General features: G+C 41.4%; 1 protein-coding gene across 1 annotated transcript in view; it reads left to right on the top strand.

Annotated features, from left to right (window-relative positions):
* The window catches only part of LOC140231711 (TATA-binding protein-associated factor 172-like), a 93088-nt gene that overhangs the window by 49191 nt on the left and 18487 nt on the right, over positions 1-25410 (top strand). Inside the window, exons 36-37 of the mRNA XM_072311865.1 lie at positions 2221-2350; positions 2870-2961. Coding sequence (XP_072167966.1) covers positions 2221-2350; positions 2870-2961 — 222 coding nt within the window. The remainder of the gene's footprint in view (positions 1-2220; positions 2351-2869; positions 2962-25410) is intronic.

Here is a 25410-nt window from a genome sequence, read left to right as displayed (position 1 = left end):
CCCAATGAAAAAGGAGAAAAATTCATCTAAGAGTAAGTGGCTGTTGTTGTGTTTGTGTTAAAGATAGTGTAGATAAGTATGAGAAATGCTTTCACTTTGAGCTAAAGTTTGATACATATTTATCCATCCAATTTCGTGATGGATGCCCAGATTTTAGTTTTCACTGCTGCGGTCACACTGAAAGGAGAAAGTGAAATTGTTTTGGGTTCGATAATGTCAGGGTATTTTCGAGAATCGTTACTTGCGATCTTTACTTGTCACGTCCGCTTGTCAACGTGGACACTTGCCAGTTTTCCCTGTCAGCAGAAAGCCATGCATAGATCGTGGTGCCAGTTATCTGTCAGTAAACACACTATCCTGATATTTGTTTTGAGCAAGTGACAGCAACTTGTCACATTTAAAGGGACTTTTGGCTCCGCGATCGTGCAGTGTCATAGGGAAAACAAAAATGAAAGCTGTGAAATATAAGCACAATGGCAAAATTTTCAACCAAAAACAAACAAACAAATAAATAAGAGACATGTTTTATGCATATGATTTTGATATGATCTTTAATCTAGCAGCAGTAATAACTTGAATGTTTATCTATGTGTAATTGTTCCATTGCTTACATGATTTTCATAGTATTTGGTCAAATTTGAATATTCAAATGAAAAACAAAAAGAGGTGCTGAGGCAAACTTTTAATGTTGACAAGATATTTCTTAAAAGTACTCAAGATCAAGTACAATTGTATGGTTGTAGAGGCCTTGAATTGCTTCAGCTACAATAGTGTCCAGTGTGATAGTACTGGGCAGTGGCTTTAATCTCAAGGGTAGCACACCAGCAGTTGAAAACAACACCATGGTAATATCAGTGTCATATGTCAGTCATTGCTATGACTAGGATGTAGATAAAGTATCAGCGCGAAGCCACTCTGTGACTGTATATCCTTCCTTCTATGAGCTTCTGAGGCCTAACTCTTCAAACTTTAGTCTTAATAACAACAAGAAAACAACTTGATACAGTGCGATTAGGCTTGGGACAAGGTAGATAATTACGTATGGATGTCAGCCTTTCATTTCCATTACCAAGTAATGCATATAAAGCTATTGTCTGCCCTGAGTGATGTTGACTATTTTAGCGTCACATGAGTGATCGCAAACATTGGGAATTCTGTTTTTTCTGAACCTTGTTCCAAGCCAGAAAAAAAAAAAACAACAACAACAAGAATGAGCCTCATTCTACACATTTGAATACTCTGCATGGTTTTTATAAATGCATTTCATACTACTCTCTGTGTATTGATTACAATGTTGTATGTTTGTTTTGCAAAGAGGAACTGCAATTCCATAATGGGAAGCATGTGGTCGCAGCACATGTGGTGTCGTGTGTTGTGTAGCCCTGTGCCAGATTTCCTTTGTATGTTTGTCGCTGTTGGTTTTTTGATGGTGTGTCATTTCATAGGTGTAGGAAACATGAAAAAGGACATAAACGAAACTTGAAGCATCATATTTGACAAACATACACCAGGTCATTTGATACCTGATTAATTACCAGGCAGTGCAGTTTTTCTGACTGTTGTGACTGTGTGGAATAAGTTCACATCAGTATTTGACAGGGAGGTCTTTCAAGTTTTATCTTCTGTATATGCCAGAAAAAAAAAATATGGAAGTTGAATTGCCAGTTGCAATGGCACATTGCAGGGCCATGAGCAGAGAAGTCTTCCTGACTATGCAGATCAGCATGAATTTTGAAGCAGTATTTTGAAAGAAAAGTTTTAGCTTGATATTCTTGTTGATTTGCCAGGGAGAAAAAAAAACATGGGTAGGGAAGTCTACCTGACTGCATGCCAACAAGAATTTGCTTTCCTGGATTTTACAGGAAAGATTTCGTATGATTTCTGTCTGAACAGGGGATAAAAACAAAATGTTGTTTATGACATATATTTTGTGGGGGGGGGGGGGGTGCACAGATTTCACGCGTTGGGTGCTATTCATGAATTGTTAAACATGTGAAAATATCAACTCTGATCATAACATGAATGGGACGTGCACACATACATTTCTTTATTCTTTGCTGTACTCCATGATTGTGAATTTACATTGTAGCTCGTGAAATTGTTGGGAAGTCCCGATTCTCAAGGAATTGGACTCGCTAAAAACATGACGTATGCAGTAGCATTTGAGCAAGCCCAGTTCTTGTTACATTCCATGTTTACAATCATGGATTATATTCGCAGGTTCAACAATGACCCGTCCATTGACATCTTGCTTTTGACCACTCACGTGGGAGGACTCGGTCTCAACTTGACCGGTGCCGACACGGTCATCTTTGTGGAACACGACTGGAATCCGACCAAGGATTTACAGGTGAGCTTTGATTAGATGTTTATAAAATATCTTGTTTGTTTCATTTTTTTCAAGTATGAAGTATTATTTTCATAAATCTTAATCATAGAAGGAGAATTAAAAAGTTTTGAAGTTGATTGATATGGGATTGCATCACACTGTATTTCTATCAGAACCATACAGTGAATAATTATGTAATGAAAGGTTGGCTTTTTTGTAGGAAATATTTTTAATGGTTTAGGCATGAATGGGCAATGATATTAGGGGAAAATGATAATATTTCAATAGAAAAGTCAAATGTTCTTTGTTGCTAACTTCTTGGCAAGTTCTAATGAGCCTTTGATACAAGTACATGCTAAACACATTTCTACGACAGTGAAAGTGAAATGTGACATTACTCAGAATCTGGTATCGACAGGATGTGTTCGGTAATCTTTGAGGTCACTGTAGAGCTGTTTTCTAAAGGTTTGATGCTTATAATGATGTGATGATATTGCCATGGTAACAACTTTCACCCTCGACCATTCAATTGGGCTGCAGGCCATGGACAGAGCTCACCGTATCGGTCAGAAGAAGGTGGTCAATGTCTATCGTCTTGTCACCAGAGGCACGCTGGAAGAAAAAATCATGGGGTAAGTTGACCAACGAGCTCTTTATTGTTGTGAAGTTTAAGAAAATTCCTACTACTGTATATGCTGGTTCCATGACATTTGCTCCTGCAACAGTTGCTCCCATGAAATATCTGCATGCTAAGCCAAACATAAAACCTACCCTCAGACATAACCCTAACCCTAATCCTAATCCTCACATCAAATTAAACCTAAAACCCCATCACAACCTTAACCCTAATCCTAAGTCCTTTGAGAAAATAAGACCAGAGCAATTGTTGCAGAAGCATATGTCGTGTCACTGTATATATGCCACATATATTTTTGCTGTGTCTTTCTTTTAAAGATTTCGCTGGTGGATGGATATTTGTGAAAGAAATAACTGGTAAAAGATCAAAAAGTCTCCTGTAACAGAGATTTAATGTTCATCATCTCTTTTCCTCATATATTTGACAAGAAATAGTACTTATTTCTTAATTCCATTGCGTGGTTCACAATTTTGTGAATTCAATGACTCGTGAATTGTCTTGCAAGTCCAGCTACGTGAAAGATTATGCTCGTGAATTGAATTACCTCTCTGTATAATGGCTTGGAAGAATTGGGGGGGGGGGCACCTTTCTTGGGTATCGTACAGCCAATCACAAGGTAAGAAGATAGTGCCCTGACCTGGTTTAACATGGTATCCATCTAAGATCTCTAGCTACTCTCAGCTCGTTTGCTTGTACACTTCCTATGTAAAGGATGATTGGAATTATCACAATTTTTACATAATCATGAAAAGGGAAAAGAAGTTGTGAAGGCTCTCCTTCCATCACTGCATAATTTTGCAGTGCATACCATTAGCAGTGATTTCACAATGCAAAATTAGTTTAATTGGACAAGCAGGAGTTGTCTCTACTGAGGAGAGTGCACTCAGACAAACTAATGGTGAAATTTGTTTGTTTGTTTGTTTGTTTTTTCCAAATCCAGTTAAATGAAGAAAGTGCTGGATTTTTAAAAAGGCGTTGTTGCACATTTAACAAGGTAGTGCTTTTGGTTACAATCACATGCTGCAAGTAGAATACAAAAGTGGTCTTACGCCTTTACAACCCCTTTCGTTCTGGTTGTTCATGAACATAGTAGAAATGTGGGGTTTTTTTTGCATTGGTCAATAATTGAACAGCCCACAGCGAGAATTGAACTCCCAATGGTAAATGTAGTTATTTCTAAATTATTTACTTTAAACTATGGAATAATTTGATACAACACTTTGATATCTACAGTTAATTTTCTTAGAGGGCTTGTGTGTCAGACGATGGGAAACTAATGATGTGGTGAAATCATTACTTCATAAAATTTGCTGATCAGTGCAAGTTTGACCAATATCGCTGCTCTGCTAGGATGTGAACCTTTAAATCTCTCACTTTCTAACCTTTTGACAGAATTTTGATGGAGCGTACACACTATTCAAGCTGTCTGATCTTCCTGCATTTTGTTATCGTAAAACTTGAAAACGAAGAAGAGTTTCACTTTCCGCCAAAGGTAGTGGTGTAGCTTCACCACATTGCGAGGTGACCGCGAAATGAAGCAAATGAGAAGTGAAAGCATGAAGATTTCTGAAAGCCTTTCCCCTAAATTTCTTTACGAACAGACGTTTATGTCTGATATCCACTCGTCATTCTGCTGGTGAGGACAATTTTTGGCTACCACTGTGCCGGCTGGTATTGCTTTTTTGTCAGTGGGGAGTGGAGAGGGTCAGCCAGATATTTACTCAAGGCTGTTGCGCAAAAGTATCGGTTTGAGTTTTCGTAGAAGTGTAGAGACTGCGACTCAAGTGGCAGTAGAAGGGGTGGGGATGGGGTGAGGTGTCAAATTTCCAAAGCTTGGTCACTCTCTCTAGCACAGCAATCTTTTCGAATGGGCGTCAAGAAGATATTGGCCCCTCCAAGATTTAAAACAGCAAAGAGACAAAATAAAACAGTACACTCATGGAGATTTGGGTCCTAAAAATTCTCGATTAAAAAATGGGTTGTAAACAAATATGTTTTACTTCATAAATTTTTTTTTTTCTAAAATGGGATTTTGCATGACTGCAGAGTGTAATGCAGTTTCCCCAATTTTTAACCAAAAGTGAGGGTCTTTTGCCTTTAAACTACATGCTTTGCTGTGTATCAGTGTGTTGTTTTGATGTGCAGACTAGGAGGTTGACTACCCTGTCTTTGCTTGAATCGACGTATACCTGAAACCGTTGTACAGCAGAATTAAATGAAAAAAAAAGGCCACAAAAACCAAAATGTTTCAATCACATGTTTCCTACATCTTTTTCTTAAGCGTCATTGAGTTCATGGTTGTGTTTTTTTCTTATTTTATTTTGTGTAGTCCTAAAGCATTAAAAAAAAAAAAAAGCAAACAAACAAAGACAAAAGAAACATATAGGGTGTCTTGTACTCCATGCAAAGCACGCAATTACATACGTTTGTAATGCCCCGTCACACTTTGCCGGATATGGCAAACGCATTAAAAACAAATTTCGATTTTTGGCATCCGTTGATATCCGTTAAAATGCGTTTCATGTCCTTTTTATTCTTTGGAGGGACATTCATCTTCCGCTGATTTCCACCAGAGCAGCCAGAATACTTTGTGCATGCACAAAGTTTTTTCTCGCCAAGAACGGGTAGCGCGATCTGACCCTTGTCCGATAGTTGTACGTTTTCTCCTGTTTCTGTTCTGTGCTTTGTCGTTTTCCACGCGCTTCCATCCACTAGGCCTCCTGTAGAGTCCGTTGCTGCGAGAAATGGAACGGATGGAACGGCTATGTACAGCACAGTAAACGCGTACGCATGGTTCTCTGACGTTCGATGTGCGTCTCATGCGTCACCCATTTGTTCCTCATGCGTTCTGTCCTCTGGGCATGCGGTTCTTATTCGTTTCTCATGCATTTGCGCGCATTCCACTGTCCTGTACACAATCGCCCAAGGTGTGTTTTGTTCGACCGCTAGACCATGTACACTGTATGTACGCTCATCTGTAACGAAAAATTTACACTTTGTCCTTCGGATTGACAAGATTTAAACAGCGGATGAGCAAAATCTCACCCGTTTCTTTTACGGAGAGCCTTTGCGGCAAAGTGTGACAGGGACTTCAGCTGCAAAGCATTTCTTAATACTCTTAATGTACACGTATGTATTATGTCTTTATTTTCATATGTGCAATGTAAAGGGTGTCTTTAAAAGGATGGCGACTGCCACACTTTTTTATTGTTATTGTTGTTAAAGGCATTGTTTAGCATTTGCAGAGGGAACAAAACCCAGCTTTATTGTTTCAAAATAGTTCTAAATTGTGAGTTAGGGATAGAAACAACCAATGTAAAGATTTGAATCAGTATAATTAATATCAAGTATTGTTAAATATAAGAAATGTGAACAATAGTTATAACATGTTTCTAGGATAAACCGTCTACAGTTATGGTTTAGTCTGAAAAATAGTGATATCTCCTTATATCTTCAAGGTTTTATTACGAAATTTTTATATGGCAGAATGTTTTGTGATACAACTGACCTACACATATGCATCAAATGTGAGATCACGAAAATGTTTCAAATCACAGCTCCCAGTAGTAAACAGTACCTTTAAATAGCAGCAAGCAGTTTTGGCACAAGGCTAGCCAGCTTCTCATGAATCAGCCCTGTTGCTACCTGTTGCCAAGGTCTTACAGCAGGTGCATTAGCCCTTTACCATTTTGAGGTACAGTATTCATCGCATAATCGGGCATCTGATAATCGGGAACCTCGCTTAAATGACAAACGTTTCCCAGAAACATTTCCAATGCACGTTATATTCACTGGATAATCGGGCGGGTACCTCTGATAAACGGGACAATTTTTTTTCAAGCGATCTTTGATTTTGTTGATATTTTACACAAAAAATCTACCAAAATACCACAACAATATTTCAAAGATTCCCTATCAGTTGTCATTTATATCGAACTTACAAAGCAAGCTTCGGACTGGTGTGTTTTGATCTCCGTCCATCCAGTACACGTACATTTCAGCTCGCTGCCCGCCTTCGCTTTTCTGTACATGTGTATATATGGCGAGCTAGATCGCTACATATTGACAACACATGTACAGTGCAGTGATCGCGGCAAGTAAACAATCAAGCCGTGATGATTGAATGATTGAAGGACTTTTCATTGATGTTCCCACATCAGTTCTGGGTAATCATTTCCCATGGTTGTGGATATGTATTTATACGGAACGCCCTACGTGTCCAAGAATTCTACGAATGTTTAAGAAAGTGCTAGAGAGGTGACAGAAAAAGAACCCGTTTGCGATTATTCTACATCATTGCGAGAATGCAGGGAGAGCTGGAGGGTCGCGCCGAGGGGTAGCGTGATTGTGTATTCATGTACATGTACAGTACGTCAGTATGCGTGTGTGTGTGTGTGTGTGTGTGTGCACTACATGTACATGTCGTATGCCGTTAGTGTATGGTGAGTGCTCATCGCGAAATCGGGCACCCCGCCTAAAGGGGCCGTGTTTGCTACTCCCAACCTGTCCCGATTATGCGATGAATACTGTACTAGGGATACCGATTGCACAAAGTCAGAAATTAGAAGGGGTGGGGTAGAGGTGTGGGGTGTGCAAGGGGCAAGGGGCAGGTGGGGGGGGGGTTCAGCACTGTAGCAACTTGAGCAGGGATAGGATTGGAATCATACTGAAGATGCATTGTCAATGAAGAGTATTAGTAAAAAAAAAATATGGCCATGCCATCTTTCATGAATCAGTGCCCTTTGGCAAAATCACTTGTTTCCAGAAAGATTATGTAACCAGTAGGCAGCGATTTTACAGACAAACAGTTAATCGTGAATGAATTTGTGTGTTTAAAATGTCACACAGTCAGTCCCAAATGTCCATTGAGCAAGAGGGGGTGTGGTACTCAACATACTGTTAAGATGAATTAATTCTGTGCTTCGGTGGTTTCTTGACTAACAGACGAGGACTTGTTTGCTTTTCTGAAATGATTTGCATACACAGAGGTTGCCCCCAAACATGTTAATCACCATTCTATGCCTTACACAGAAACATACAATGTATGCTTTAGATTTCATGATGGTGTATAATCACATGTTGTGTGTTGTGCTATTTTGTGCTATTTAATATGTGCGTCTAGAAAATCATATCCAGTAGGTTAATGTCATTTCGAGATTCTTTTTTCTTTTTTTTTTAATTAAGAGTTTTATGACTTTGCTTTCTTATTGCCGCGAAGGTTCTTAACATGAGACAGGGAAAACGATATGATGAAAAAAAAAAAAAAAAGAGAGAAAGAGAGACTCCAAGAAGGAAGGGAGGAAAAGTGATGGGGAAGAGGAAAGAAAATTGCACTGGGAAGAAGGAGAAAGAGAAGGAGACATTGGTTAAGAGGATATAAATGGAGAGGAAGGGAAAGGAGGAGAAGAAAAGAAAAAGAAAAAAGAGAAGAAGAAAAACTAGAGGAAAAGGAGAAATGGAAGATGAAGAAGGCAAAGCTATAAAGCTGTAGAAGAAGAAAATGTGGAAGAAAAGCAGGAAAAGAAAGAAGGACAGCAAGTCAAAGATGTCAGAGACAAACAAAAACTAAAAGGGGGAAGGAGAGTGAAGGGAGAGAAGAACAAAAATATGGGTTTCTTTTTATATTAAAGGTCTGAGCCTAGACTCGTGCAAAGTTTGCCAAAGATCGTGCCAGGCCCAATTTTCAGCAGTGGATAAACTTTTTGCAGACAAGACGGGATGGTGCGCTTAGGTAGGATGCTGCCTTTAAAGGCTAACCAGTGTCACTTGACTCAGGGGGTAACCGTGTTAGCGAAAAATCCACACGGGAAAACCCCTGGTTCATCGTGGTCCAAGAAAGCGGTGGAATTACCCCCAAATCATTGTACTTCCCACTGCACGTGTAAACAGGATATTCGATATTGGAGATGGCGTGGACTTTGAATACACAGCATTTCATCAGCCTGTGGGGTTGTATGTGCATTGCAATTCATGCGGTCACAGTGAACATTCCCAGAATTTTTGCATCTGTTGGTTATCGTGAGGTGTTGATATCTAATCATCCATTATGAATGTATTATGTCATTATTCTTGAATTTTATTTTTTTTTTTTGGGGGGGGGGGGTGCAAGAGGAGAATGCAAGTCAGCATCATTTCTGCCTTGCACCAGTATGAAATGCAAACAAAGAAAACATTGTTTTACCGATAGAGAATTCCTTGGCTGTGAGCACAGGAAGAAAAAGTCAGAGAGACAAGTATGCCTCAGTTTAAGACGATAATCTACAAGGAAAAAAGAGATGAATAGAAGGTACGACTGTGGTGGTACTGGGATCACACACACACACATTTGTATGGAATAGGAATGCTCGAAAATTCTTCTAGTAGTATCCTTGAGCATAGAGTTTAGAGGAGCTTACGATTCAAAAAACAATTTGTTATAATTTTTGGTGTAACTTTGGCCATTTGCTTTAGGGGAATAAGATTGATAAAGACTAGGAGTACAGTTATTTAAAGATATTTGAGTGATACTGAATATAAGATGCAGAGATTGAACTCATGCACTCCTTATCTAATATGAATGCTCCACGATTCTTTACAGAGAATGTCGACACTGGAAACTGAATTCACAATATTGAGAGCAGACTCCTTTTTCTTCCTCTTGTGGCACATGCATTTGAAATTGTTCTTGTAATAGATGGGTTCTTGTTTAGTTAACAATGCCTACTGGTTTGTTTTCAACAGGTCTAGGCATCTTCAGAATACATTGAATTAATGCTCAAGAGCTTTAGATACATTGGGTTTTTTTCTCTCATTTCTAGGTCCGTGTGATCGGGAAATTGAAAGACTAGATGGCATTGTCAGTAAATGGTACACCTGTAACGTTGTGTTTTATTTTTTGATGGAAAACAGGAACCAGTGAAAGTATCAATGCCATTGTTGTGATGAAAGCAAGGTTCAGTGTAGCGGTTGAGAAGGTGCCAAGGCAAGTGATAGCACTGTTACAGTCTCACGCCACATAACAGGTTCTGAGCTCAGCACTTGTTATAGTAGGACCTACATGTACATGTATACTGTTCAGAGAATTACACATGTATGTATTCCCAGTCAAGACATGTCAGTAATGTCAAAAATATGTAAGGTGTCAAAATTATGACGAGAGACTTGAGCCAAAAGTTGTGAAGCATCTAGCAGGGTAAATGGTGATTTGGGTGATGAGGGTACTGGTAATGAAAGTTATAATTACTATCGATTTCATGATGATAATATTGAAAATGATGATAATGATAATGTTAACAACAGCAGTGATGATAATGATGATGATGATGATAGATGCAGTCTTATGAGAAGAAGGAAAAGGAGAGGAAAAATTGAGTCTTGTATCATGGTGTGTCTGTCACATTTCTGTGACTTGAAAATGTCATCTATTTTTTTTTACATTACCAAAAGTGCTTAAGTGCACAATATTTTCATTGTTGTTTTTGTTTTACTGTTAAAGGCTTCTTTCGGTTGCCTACCAGTCTTTTAATTCTCCTTTTTTTTTTTTCATGTAGAAACTTACATTGATTGATACTGATTGCCACATCCAGTTTTACATATATTGTATGACAATCTCATCTGTTTAATTCTTGTCAATACCTGGGCAAGGTGTTTGCATATATATTCCATACAAGATAACATCAACATCATCATCATTTGTGTTGCTGTGGAAACAACTGACACAGAAAAGAATAAAGGTCAACTCTATACTAGTAATTCTCTGTGTCTTGACGAGACTAATGTCCGAGGGCACGCATTACTGGCTACTACTCAAGGATGTTGACCTCGGCCACTGCCTTTAACTCAAAAGCCAATTAGCCCGCAATGATGTTTGTTGTAGCAATCATTTCATAAATATGGCCTCTCCATGTTGGCCCTTCCCTTCCCTCCCTGCAGCCCAGGGGGGCAGGAAGGTCATTCCAGGGGGAGGGGCTCCCTGGGAGTCATGTGACAGGTCAGGTGGTCAGTCATCTGCCGCTATATTTGGCTCACATAGTGTGGTTTGCCTCTTTGTGCCCCTTTGCAGCAGGGAGGTACACGGACTGGTCAGTGGGTGATGAGTATCACTGCTGAAGGCTACTCTAACTTGGCATCGTGCAAGTGCCCTGGGGTGAATGATTGTGATCATGTGACTGTCACATGGCATACATGCTTCTGTCCACAAGATTTCACATTTGAAATATCATCTTCTATGCTTTTTCTAAAAGGAAAAGTGTTTATCATTACTGTATCATATTTTAGTCGGGAAAGTTCATCTTTACCATTCTTGGCAGGGATGTCTTTTTTTTCTTTTTTCTTTTTTTTCTTTTTTTTTTTTGGGGGGGGGGCAAGCCATATAATGTTATTTTTCAATTGATTTCTTCATCTACAAATTTCTTTCTATTTCACCCAACCTGAAACAAAAAGCCTATCAGAGTGTCAACCTTTTCTGCACATTGAGTATGAGTGTGATGCAAGCAGTGATTTTGTCTGTGATCAAGATTACTCATTTGAGTTGCCAATTTGCTTACCACACGAGAAGTCTTCCCGTTATGAATTCACCAAAAAAATGCAAGCGCACACAGGTAGAGTTTGGTATTTGCCCAAGAATGTCCTGCCCCATGTAATCACCCAAAGTCCCAAACATCATGACAAGATCTTACATGTGGTGTGAATCAAGTGTCTACTTATATTATTTGCTTTCCTTCATTTTTGAGAATGTTCCCGTGGGAGAGACCCTGACATTTTCCTGACACAATGATTGGGATTGATGCCAATGAGTGTCATTTAAGTGTCATCTCCTCTTAGGCAAGCTGTGTAAATATCAACATCCGACTTTTTTTTTTTTTGTGGGTCAGCTGGACGAGCATCAAGGTCATGAAGTTTGCTCGCTTCTATCGTAATGTCAAGGGGGGGGGGGTCTTAAATTGGCAACAGTGCTTGTAAACAGGCACTAGGGTTTATGTCATTGTGCTTTGTTTTGTAGCTGTCCCATGCAATCCTGAAGTCCCAGTTGGAATACCTCAAAATTGTTGGTGCATATATGTAGCGTCTTAACACTTAAAGGTAGCCCGTCCCTTTTGCATGCAAATTTTTGAAAAATTGGTGAGAACACTTATTTATTGAAGAAAACAGTATTTGGATACCTCCTGTAAATTTTGAACTCAAGTGGGTCTTTATTTGTTTAGTTAAACTGACCGTTAAGATTTGAATAATTTTTGCAAACTTCGCAAAAAGTACAAATCTAAATACTAGTCTAGTTTTACAGACCTGTGTGATGCACTTAGTTGTACATGTAGTTCATGTAAGTGGTGTGTTGTTATTTGCCATTGATAACAAAGTAAGAGAAGCTAGTGAATTCAAATGACCTCCAAACATGCACAAACTCACCTTAGTTATTCAGTAACCTAAATACTTGCATCTGAGCGAGATTCAAGTCCAGTAGAAATGGAATTTTCACCATTTTGTCATTTATCTACTTCTCGGAATAATCTTGATCGCAGCTACTCGCTCAGCGATAACTGCGTTGCACAGGAGCAGACAGCGCAGCACGATGTACAAAACACACGGCAGCACAGCAGCGAGCACCGCGATTGATCTGAATGTAGCGGTGCTCGCTGCTGTGCTGCCGTGTGTTTTGTACATCGTGCTGCAGCTGTGCCTAGTACACAGAATACGTTACGGTGAGCGTTTGGTGCATTATTTGAATTTTTATGGCTAACAACCTTCAAATATCACAGAAATGTTAAAGATTTACAATAGTCTTGTCATTCTGGTGGAATATATCACGTTCTGTGCTATTTGGGAAGGAATGCAAAAGGGACAGGCTATCTTTAATGTCCAGCCCCATTTCACTTTTTTTTTTCTTTTGATGTTTGTTCTCAAGTGTCTTCAAGTCACAGAGAAAAATATCTTTTTGTTTCCTTTCAACTCTATGTGCGAATGCCTCTAATGCAGAAGCAAGATCCTCTTTTTCTCAGGGTCAGGGGCAACTCTTTGACCAGTCAATACAAGACCATCCCCTGTAATAAGGAAATTTTAAGGAGGGGATGGGGGGGGGATGGGGGGGGGGATGAGCAGTGGCCATTAAAAGTGATTGCTTCCATATTCAGCCTGTATCTGAGACTGAAGATGCAAGTGTGAATGCAAAACATCAAAGTCACTGATTTGTGTCATAGTGTGCTAACTAGTGAGATCATGGTTAGATGTGGAATGTCTGAACATGCTTGCCTTCGTCACAATGACCTACTGTGGCCATTTTCTTCTTCTTTAATCTAATAGAGGTGAGATTGATCATGATACAACCATATGTGGCCATTTTCTTCTTCATTAATTCGATCCTGATATAGATGACGACATGCCCGGTCTTGATATCCAATCACCAAGCAATTTATCTGACAGCATTTCCCTGTGTAATCTGATCTGCAAATGTGACACTGGTATATTCAGAACTTAATAACTCCCTCTTGAAAACACACACACAAACTCCCGTAGATAATGCAAAAAAGAGAAAATGATACTGAGAGCCTGATAGATGCCCTTGTAACAAGTGCTCAGGAAATGCATCTACAGAAACAGATTAGTTTTCACCAATTGATAATGTACACTTCCAATTTATTGTTGTTTGTGTAAACAGTGCTGGGCAGGCAACTGTTTTTGATGCGAGGAAATTGCAGCAAAAGGTGATACAGATACGTGACACTTGCCAAGCTTGTGTCAAATCTGACGTCATCTGTGTGTGGCGTGTTGAACATTCTTGGAAACAAACCAACCGTTTTGTCACAATTTCGGTATCAAAACACTAAGTTTTGATTGCCCTTGATAAGGGAATGAAACTGAATATGCATGTAAATTGGGTGAATGTGGCAATATTAGTAGAGCACATCAATGTGTGAGGATAATTGGACAATCCTTTCAAAAATTACGAGATTTTAAAAAGTTTTGGTAAAAGCCGTTGCTGGACAGTACCACATGGCTGGAATAGAAGACTACAACAGTTTGTGATGTCAGTGCAGGCAACATTATCAGGAAAATGTGAAGAGAATACCACAAAATTTGATTTCTTACAAAAAGCACACATTTCCTCGACTTGTTACTGACATACATGTGTGTTACGGGGAATACTATTCCCCTTGGCTTTCTGAATGCGGTAAGTGCTCTTTCATTATGCTAGAAAAGAAAAAATATATTGAAATCTCGTTTTATTCTCTCTGTATCACTGACTTGCAGTGACGTCATGAACTGTTGTAGTCTTTTCATCCGGCGATGATGGCATCGAAACTTTAACATGTCATAATTTTAGAACGGATTCTCTGACTTTCCTCGAACTGCAATGATGTGTTCTACTGATATTGCTGCATTTGCTCAATCCACAAATATCTTTGGGTTTCATTTTCCTTTAAGATTCCTTTAAGTGTGTGTGTGTGTGTGTGTGTGTGTGTGTGTGTGTGTGTGTGGGATGAAGGAGATCTCCACAATCAACTCCTGATCAAACACATCGTCTGCAGAAAAGAATGATATTTTTCTCTACGCATTGCTGTCAAGCATAGAACCATTCTTTCTTAAATCAGCACATTGCGGTTGGTTGACCCAGTAAAAAATTACAAATATACAACAGAAATCTTATAGGAAAAAAAAAATGATGGAGGAAACTAAAAAATATTGCCCCCCCCCCTCCCAAAAAAAAAAAAAAAATTAAGTAGGCAACAATATAAACATATTATATATATATATGTAGCGCCCGCCCGGGGAGGGGGGCGTGTCTGAATAGACAAGAGAAGATAAGACACTGTGTCAAGCTTGGATGCGTGGTACAACAGAGTCATTTTATTCTATATCTCTACTTCAACAACTAATAATCATATATCGAAATGGAAAATGTATATTTACAAATGAATATTTACATAACAAACACTATAAAATGTACTGATGAACGTCTCATCATAACTTGTAACGCTTCATGATACGAATTGTATCGATTATACCATAATAACGACAACAGTAACAATAACCACTCCTTATAACCCGAAACACTTCATTCTTTAAAACACTATTAACATATCTAACAATCCTCCGATATATCAGTCTATCATTCCTTGGAATGAACTTTTCATAATTCTTGAAACTAATCAACCAAAACTCATTCTTAACTCTCAGATTACCTTTGTAATCCTTTTGCCTTTAAAAACAAACATAACCAAATTAATATTAAATTCACAAAATACAAATGTAAAGTCTGTACCTAATCAGCCATCATATTCATGCCTTCAAAATAACCTTGTTATCTTGCATGAGTAAACCTGACATCTAACATGTATTTCACCATGACTAAATTGTCATGAAATAATATACTAAAACATATTCTTCTTTCAATCTTTAACTCTCTTTTTACTTTCAGCAACTCAATGAATATAACTACAAGAATGTTAGCATTATCATCCCTATAATTTCTACTCAATGATTTACTATCTTTAATCTCTAAGACTGCAGGTCATTCGTGCGCACAAGACCCTTGAAATAATAATATTTCACTCTCAGTCTTCATTATTAACACATAATCATTTGCTCTGCAAATGCATTTCTTCATGTATTCTAGAAGCTATCATAACTTCGCATAACATGACTAAACGCTGAAGGTATAAACTGTACCTTGCCATTACTTCTAACTCTCATGACTTTAAATAAAATATATATTAACCTTGCCCTTCTGAGGCCAGACATACGCTATTCACTATAGCATTTATATATACAAGCACTACAAGGTGACAATAAACTAGACATACACAATGTAACCAACTACAACACTACAGCATTCCCACACTCTGGTAGGGGCTTAATCCTAGAACTAAACAAATCACAGACTGCCCAAACTTCCTGCCTCCACACTGAACACAGCATCTCAAACAGCTACTTTTATTCAAGACTGGTAATACACTACATCATGCAGTCTCTTCTCTTTCAGGTGAGGAGAAGAGTGGGGAAATCTCCTCATAAAGCTCAAACTAAAACAAAGAGACTGGCTGACTGTTCAGCACCGTTTTCTCAATGAATAGAGTAGAGGGACAGAGTTAGGGAGAGAGAGAGAGAGAGAGAGAGACAAAGCAAAAGAGGGGAGAGAGAACTAAAGCAGGCAGTTACACTAGTCTATGTTCAGACCCTTTTTGCTGAAAATTCACTAGCCATTGGGTTCACCCTGTAATACACTATATTTACATTTCTAATAATTTAAAGATGAACAGGTAACATACTGTAACACCAAATGCATCCTCAAAGCTGTAAGTCACATCAATGTTATATCACCATAACTTTTGCACATATAGAAATACTCCAAGTGGGTCTAGATTGTGAGACTAATCTCTTACTTGGAGAAGTTCTCATAAAGTTTCTTATCAGCATTGTTTCTCACCCCTGAAGCTTTCTGGTCAGTTCTTTGTTCTAGTGTGAATCATGGGGGTGCGTTGGCACTCTTTTCATTACACTCTTTCAATACTCTATGTACTACCCTGTGCTGGGTGTGTTCATACTCAAGGAAGGTATATACAATTCTAGTGCTGCATGCGTAACAGCACTGCTTCTGACCCAACGTGTATCAAACTATTTTGGATCACACACTATATACATAGTACATTGCCGATATACATTCTCATAAAACATTAAGTCTCATCTTCTTGACAGATGGATATTATGACATATTATCTTGGTTGAGATGGGACATTCTTGTTTCACCAACTTCTCGAAAACTTAGATGGAGAGTGACATGGAGCTTTCATTCACTCAAGTTTCTTATTACAGAACATAAAATCATTGCATTCTGTTCACAAAAGCATCTCATCCCGTTAAAGCTCTCATTATATTTCTCAAAACATGTTTGGTTCAATAATCATTCTGAGAGAATAACTATAAAAAGTATGAAAAAGGTATTTCTTACCTGAATAGACAAGAGAAGATAAGACACTGTGTCAAGCTTGGATGCGTGGTACAACAGAGTGAAGAACCAAGCCAACATCCAAGCTGGTTGGGCTTTTCTTATCTCTCTTCCAAGAAAGGGGCTGGGCCACTCTCCAAATGGGGAGGGGCAGCATCTCACTTTGAGGGACAAATAGCTATTTACCTTCATGGTCACTTGCCATTAGGACATAGGGGAACAATATAGTAACAACAAAAAAATAGGGGGGGGGGGCAATTCTGTGGGGCTCCACACCTTCCCCTCCAAAAACAAAATGTCCCCTGGACATTTTAAACCTGATGATCATCTAAACAATTTGGGAATTAACGAAGAGATGCATGTGTGAACGTCATTGCTCTGATCAACATAAATTATCATCATTACCTATCTTTATAACATAACAGCATTACACTCTACAGTATCATGATAATTGTATCATTTTTGAATAACTGATGCAATATGCTGGATATCAGTGTCTTCATATTTAACTGTTCGAGAACGCTGTTCCCCCCCAAAAAAATTCTTTAGTTGTACTCCCCGACACTAACTTTCAGAGGATATCATGTAATTTTCTTCCTCACAGTGTGCCAAAATTATACGCCCAAAGCACCATTAATTTGATTTTTGGTGCATTTTGCTGCATTACATCAATTTCATTATCATACCAATTAAACTATCATTTCTTTCATGTTGAATCTATCCCTTGAAATATGAATCTTAACAGTTTCTCCAGCGCTTAACGCAATTTGATCACGTTGCTGGCATGGCAGGTCCTGACATCTCCCAGGGAAAGTGATGTGGCTGGAAGTCCTGCAGATCTCCGGGTCCCGGTGTTGGCCAATGGTAGGGAGGTCTGTAGTACATCGACAAGCCTTGCGTCCGCGACTGGGGTACAGGTGACGTCTGCCGCTGCTGATGTGGGGCAGGTGGTCGTGGCCCGGGTTGTAGCGACGGTTGAAGCGGTAGTTGCGTTCGTGGTTGCGGTGGTTGTTGCAGTGACTGGTGGATGGGGAATCGTGGAGGTGGGTATGGAGTGGGTGGAAACGGTGGTGGCGTTGAATGGTAGTGTTGAACCGGCGGCCGAAGTGGTGGGAAGAAGCTTGTACAGTTCGTAGGATATGGAGTATTTGACGTCACATTCTTCTCCTGGTGACCAGTTACCATGGCTACATTCTGATTTTCTGCGTCAGGATGTATGACAGGCTGACCTAGAGTATCGTAGGTGAAGGTTGTTGGTGTTCTCCTTCTTCTTGAACTCCTTCGTAGAACAGCCCCTTCACTTTGCGGTTCCGTGGTATCTTGCACATCCTGTGATGCATCACCATGACCTAGGTGTTGTGTCAGTGGAGCTCCCACATTGGAATCATTTTGGTCAGCTGAGTCAACTTCAACATCTTGGGTACCCAAATTCTCTTGTGACTGGCTGGAGTTATCTTCCACAACTTCTACACCTTCTACCTCTGAGTCATCACTAGACTGGTTAGGCTCATCTGCCAGGTTGGGTGCCCTGTAGTGTCTTGCTGCCCAATAATAACTTTCTTCATCGGAGCTTGATGTGTCAGTCATTGGAGTAGGGCGCTGTTGCTGCTTACGCCTAACAGGGGGTCTCTGTCTGGGCTGACGGGCTTCATGCCGAACCTCTGGAGCTGCAGGTAGGGAGTCACATGGCATCAGATGATTCCTATGGAGGGTCCGTGTACGTCCCTTCCCACTCTCTGGTGCAACAATGTATACAGGGATGGAATCATTACTCTGTTTGATGACTTTGTAAATGTCATCCTCCCAGTATGGCTGAAGCTTACCAGGTCCTCTTCTAACCAGCACTCTGTCTCCCTTCCTAAGAACTGAACTGCAGGCTCTTTGGTCGTATTTCTTCCTTCGGTCAGCTGCTTGGTCTATCTTGGAAGATGCCAAACGGTATGCTTGTTCCATCTGTTGACGCCACTTCTCTGCATACTCTTGGTGGCTCACAGCAGGCTTTCCATCTTCCGTTGTCTCTAAGCCGAAAGCGACATCAACCGGCAGTCGGGGCGATCTTCCGAATAGAAGGAAGAATGGCGAGTACCCTGTAGTAGCGTGCTTTGTGCAGTTGTACGCATGCACAACTTTGGGCAGGTGGTCCTTCCAACGAGAACGCTGTGCGGTAGTGAGGGTCCTCAGCATTCCCAACAGCGTCCGGTTGAAACGTTCCACCTGTCCATTTCCTTCAGGGTGGTAGGGGGTAGTATGGGACCTGGCTATGCTGCTGTGCTGACAGAGCCTCTCGAACAGCCTGTTTTCAAATTCTCGTCCCTGGTCATGATGTATCCTCTGTGGATATCCAAACCTAAGGATAAAATCATTAAACAGGCAGTCTGCTGCTGTCTTGGCGGATTTATTTTTGGTAGCGTAGGCTTGAGCAAATCTTGTGTAGTGATCCATGATCACAAGAATGTACTCATGTCCACCTACGCTCTGCTCAAGATGGAGGAAGTCTAGTGAGACCAGCTCGAACGGTTGAGTTGTTACGATTGGGGTCAGGGGTGCTGTTGTTCTGTGAGGGGGTTTTCGTTGTTTCAGGCAGTGGCAAACTGAGGTTGTGTAGCGCTCTATGTCCCTCTGCATATGTGGCCAGTAGAAGCGCTCCCTAGCGAGGCTTGTGACCCTTTCTGCACCCTGGTGACCCATTTCATCATGCAGCTGCTCCAGTACAAACTGATGAAACTTGGCTGGCAGCACCAATTGGGTGTAGGTCCGGGTCTTCCTGTACAATAGGCCATCTTCCCCAATCTGGAGTTGATTCCACTCATGGAGTAGTGACTTGGAAGCCTGACTAAAGGTTGACCGTTCTGTTCTGGAGGGAAAGACGCCCATTTCCTTGTTCCTTTTTATCGGGGATATCACCTCGTCTTCCTCCTGGGCCCTCTTGATGTCTTCTTTAGTCCAATTCCTTGTCACATCAGCTACTCTCTCGCTATCCTCGGCCAGTTTCACTGCATCAACACCAAGCGTAATGAAAGCTGCATTACAGTTAGCATTCTCTGAGCAAACAGCTGACTGGATGGCTAGGATGCACGGTTGATTTACCTCCTCAGTGCAGTCTTGTCTGTACTGCTCAAGGTTGGACGGGATGCGGGAGAGTGTGTCTGCAACACGGTTGGTCTTCCCAGGCAGGTAGCGGATAGTGAACCGGAAGTCAGCTAACTCAGCTACCCACCTCTGCCCTGTTGCATTCAACTTGGCTGTTGACATGACGTAGGTGAGTGGGTTATTGTCAGTAAAGATGGTGAAGTGCTTGGCGTAAGACAAGTAGTCCCGGAAATGGTCTGTGACAGCCCACTTCAGTGCCAAGAACTCCAATTTACCGCTGTGGAGATGATAGTTCTGCTCAGCTGGAGAGAGTGTCCTTGAGCCATAACCAATTACACGTTCTTTGCCACTCTGAATCTGAGTGAGAACCGCACCTAGGCCATCTTGGGAAGCATCAGTGTAGAGACAGAAAGGCTCATTGAAGTCTGGATAAGCCATTATCTCAGGTGAGGACAGGGTGTTGATTAGTCCCTCCAGTACCTCTTGGTGACTTGCTTCCCACTTGATAGGTTGAGTAGATGGAACGGTGTTTCCCTTCCTTCCTTGCTTGTGAGACTTTTGCTGTGGTGGTGTGTCTGGTGAAACCTTGAGAAGTTCGTAGAGTGGCTTGGCCCTCTGGGAGAAACTCGGAATGTACTTCCTGAAGTATCCGATGAGGCCGAGCACTTGACGAACATCTCCTACAGTCCTTGGGACTTTCTCTACCAGGGCCTGTAGGGCATCTGTATCCTTTGTGTCAGGGGCGTGTCCTTCAGCAGATACAATCCTACCCAGGTACTTGACTTTCCGCTGGAATAGGGTGCATTTGCTGGGCTTCAATTTGATGCCATGTTGTTGCACTCTTCTCAGGACTTGGCGGATGTGATCGACATGCTCTTCAAAGGTGCGGCTATACACCAGGATGTCATCCAGATAGACTACACAGCATTCGTGCGCTAATCCCTCGAGGCATCTCTCCATGTATCGCTGGTACACTGCAGGGGCATTTTTGAGGCCAAAGGGTATCCTTTTCCATTCATAAAGACCCCAGGGTGTTACGAATGCGGTGACATGCTGGCTATCTGGGTGAACAAACCCCTGGTGGTATGCCTTTCCTTGATCCAAGGCCGAGAACCACTCACTCCCACCAAGGCCATCCAAGACATCCTGTATCCTCGGGATTGGTTGGCGATCGTCGATGGTTTTCTTGTTCAGGCCTCTGTAATCAATACAGAGGCGCAGGCTACCATCCTTCTTGCGGACACAGATGATGGGAGATGCATATGACGATGACGACCTGGTGATCCATCCCCTCTCGATCAAGTCCCGGAGATACTCTTTCACCTCAGCATAGAGTGGTCTTGGGATGGAAACATATGTCCTGTTTACCGGGGTGTCATCCCTCAATGGGATCTTCATTTGGAGGTCCTCCACAACTCCTGCATCTTTGTCATCCTTAGCGAAGGCTCCTCTTTCTTCCCGTAACATCTGAAGGACATATTTCTTTTGGGCAGGGGAAAGCTCAGACAGGTCCATGGAGTTGAACAGGTCATCATTTTGGTCTGTTGATGCTTGCTCTCTCGGGTCTGTCATCTCTTGGCTGGGTCGGACATCAGTGGAGAGGGACTGGACTTGGTGCAGTCTGCCTAGAACTGTTCGTGCTCCAAGTGTTATCTTGTGCTTTGTGGGATTGTTGATCGGAAGGATGACTCTGCTACACTTCCCCTTCTTTACTCTTAGGAGGCAGTCTTCAACTTCCAATCCATCCATTCTTTCACTGTCTGATGCCTGGAACAAAACATCTAAGGGCTTGTCAGGGACTTGAACATGTACTTGGCAGATCACACCTACCGTTTCCTTTGGAGGGATGACTATGCTTCTTTTCCCATTCCTGACGAACGCAATCCCATCATCGTCACTGTCATTGAGTAAGGAGAGAAGTCCTTGGGCAGTACAATGCTCCATTCCAAGGGAAGCACACAGTGCAGACACCTTTACTCCTTGGGTGGCTGGTGCATTTGCCCTTGTCACCTCTTCAATCACATTGAATCCGATGATGGGTGTCTCGATGGGGTCTGGAGTAACGAGTGTGGGCACCTCGATGATGTCCTCTCTTGAGTCGATGAGGCTGAAGTGCATCTTTATCCAACCTGTGAATGGAATTTCCACACCGTTGGCTGCTTTCAGGTTGAGTCCTTGGTCCAGCAGGTCACTAACAGGATGAAGCTTAAGGTGGGGTAGGTTATCGTTTCTCCATCTTTCTGAGACAATGGTCACTTGGGCACCAGTATCCCAAAGAGCTTCAGTTTCTCTGCCACTTAGAAAACATCTGATAATACACCTTTCTCCCACTAGTTTTGAAACTTTGGCTGCACGTGATCTTGGTACTGGACGTTGCTGAAACTTACTAGTTATTGAGGCGGTGGTAGCTGTTGGCTGGGGCTGTTGCTGGGGAACCCGTTGCCCCTCCCGGATGCCCCGCTGGCGTTTCCCGGCTGTCCCTGGCGGTACCGGCATCCACGCTGGAAGTGCTCACTGCTCCCACAGCGAAAGCAGTGTTGGCATTGGTCTCCACAGCCCTGTGATCTGCAGCTCTGGCATCCCCATTCCCTTTGCTGGTGTCTCTGCTGCATCTGGAGTGGTGGAGTCTGAAGCTGCTGTGATGGTCTTGCTGGTGTGATCGCAGCAATCTCTGTTCTGATGAGTTGCTGCAGAGTCTCTTTTAGGTTGTCAATGTTGAAGGTGGTTGTAGGTTGGGTAGGTGGGTCTTTGGGCTTTTTGGCGGCGACTTGGGAGGTGGAGACTTCACTAACCTTGGCCCTCCTGGCTGTGCACTGCTTCTCCTGCCTCTCCATCTCGTTATTGGCAGCGACGTTCAGCCGCTCCAGAAGGACTTCATCGCTGGTGTGGACGTTTTGCAGTAGGGGTTTCAGGTCACTCTTGATGGCGTCAGAAGTGATACCTGTCAAGAGAGAGTGTAGAAACATACCTTGCACTAATGTCCCGTCATATCGGAAGGTGGCGTCTGCTTCCTTTGATGCAAACAAAATCTTTTGTCGCAGTGCCAGCATCCTCAGAAGAAATTCTTGGGGCGTCTCCTTCTGGCCTTGGACTGCCCTTGTTAAGTCGTGATACAGTTCGGTTGCTTCTTTTTCCCGGTAGTGGCTGCGAAGCAGTCGCCTCAGAACTGGTAAATCAAGATCTGGTTTGGACTCCAGGTAGGCGCGGAGAGGTAACCCGGGAACCATGGATCCTATGATGGCATCCACAATCTCTTCCTCTCCATAACTTCGAGCCAGTCCGCGGTCTATTTGGTGGACGAGGCTGGAAAACGACAGCTTATCCTTCTGTCCAGCCTCACCTATCTGCCCCTTGATCTTAAACTCTCGTCGGAACTGGTCATGGATCACTGATGCTTTCTTGGTCGGGATGGTGAGCTCCACCTCAGGCAGGGTCTTGACCTTTTCCTCCTCAGGCGAGGCCTTGACTGTCTCCATCTCAGGCGGTGTTTGAGCTTTCTCTCCAGTCATCTTCCTAATGCTCGTCTCGACGCTCTGGAGCAACTCCATCCCACCATCCGTCCTCCCCTCCACCTCATCACTGCAAAGAAAAGAAGTGACCACACGCAACACACCCAATTTTCCTTTCTTAGCAACTACTGTTACCTTTTCTTCTGGGATGCCGCACACGGTTGCAATTTGCTTCAGCTGCTCTTCTGTCAGTGTAGGCAGAGTGGCGAGGATTTCCGTCGAGAGTTCATCCATCCTGGGTCCAGATTCGTGTAGGTTAAGGACGACAAATCAGCATCTCGAGCTCCTTTTCTGAGTTTGCCGTCCTGGCAGGGTCGCCAGATTTGTAGCGCCCGCCCGGGGAGGGGGGCGTGTCTGAATAGACAAGAGAAGATAAGACACTGTGTCAAGCTTGGATGCGTGGTACAACAGAGTCATTTTATTCTATATCTCTACTTCAACAACTAATAATCATATATCGAAATGGAAAATGTATATTTACAAATGAATATTTACATAACAAACACTATAAAATGTACTGATGAACGTCTCATCATAACTTGTAACGCTTCATGATACGAATTGTATCGATTATACCATAATAACGACAACAGTAACAATAACCACTCCTTATAACCCGAAACACTTCATTCTTTAAAACACTATTAACATATCTAACAATCCTCCGATATATCAGTCTATCATTCCTTGGAATGAACTTTTCATAATTCTTGAAACTAATCAACCAAAACTCATTCTTAACTCTCAGATTACCTTTGTAATCCTTTTGCCTTTAAAAACAAACATAACCAAATTAATATTAAATTCACAAAATACAAATGTAAAGTCTGTACCTAATCAGCCATCATATTCATGCCTTCAAAATAACCTTGTTATCTTGCATGAGTAAACCTGACATCTAACATGTATTTCACCATGACTAAATTGTCATGAAATAATATACTAAAACATATTCTTCTTTCAATCTTTAACTCTCTTTTTACTTTCAGCAACTCAATGAATATAACTACAAGAATGTTAGCATTATCATCCCTATAATTTCTACTCAATGATTTACTATCTTTAATCTCTAAGACTGCAGGTCATTCGTGCGCACAAGACCCTTGAAATAATAATATTTCACTCTCAGTCTTCATTATTAACACATAATCATTTGCTCTGCAAATGCATTTCTTCATGTATTCTAGAAGCTATCATAACTTCGCATAACATGACTAAACGCTGAAGGTATAAACTGTACCTTGCCATTACTTCTAACTCTCATGACTTTAAATAAAATATATATTAACCTTGCCCTTCTGAGGCCAGACATACGCTATTCACTATAGCATTTATATATACAAGCACTACAAGGTGACAATAAACTAGACATACACAATGTAACCAACTACAACACTACAGCATTCCCACACTCTGGTAGGGGCTTAATCCTAGAACTAAACAAATCACAGACTGCCCAAACTTCCTGCCTCCACACTGAACACAGCATCTCAAACAGCTACTTTTATTCAAGACTGGTAATACACTACATCATGCAGTCTCTTCTCTTTCAGGTGAGGAGAAGAGTGGGGAAATCTCCTCATAAAGCTCAAACTAAAACAAAGAGACTGGCTGACTGTTCAGCACCGTTTTCTCAATGAATAGAGTAGAGGGACAGAGTTAGGGAGAGAGAGAGAGAGAGAGAGAGACAAAGCAAAAGAGGGGAGAGAGAACTAAAGCAGGCAGTTACACTAGTCTATGTTCAGACCCTTTTTGCTGAAAATTCACTAGCCATTGGGTTCACCCTGTAATACACTATATTTACATTTCTAATAATTTAAAGATGAACAGGTAACATACTGTAACACCAAATGCATCCTCAAAGCTGTAAGTCACATCAATGTTATATCACCATAACTTTTGCACATATAGAAATACTCCAAGTGGG

Source organism: Diadema setosum, chromosome 8, assembly GCF_964275005.1.
Source record: "Diadema setosum chromosome 8, eeDiaSeto1, whole genome shotgun sequence".
NCBI classification, from domain to species: Eukaryota; Metazoa; Echinodermata; class Echinoidea; order Diadematoida; family Diadematidae; genus Diadema; species Diadema setosum.
Note: the sequence above shows the minus strand (reverse complement) of the source record. Positions and strands in the feature narration are given on the sequence as shown.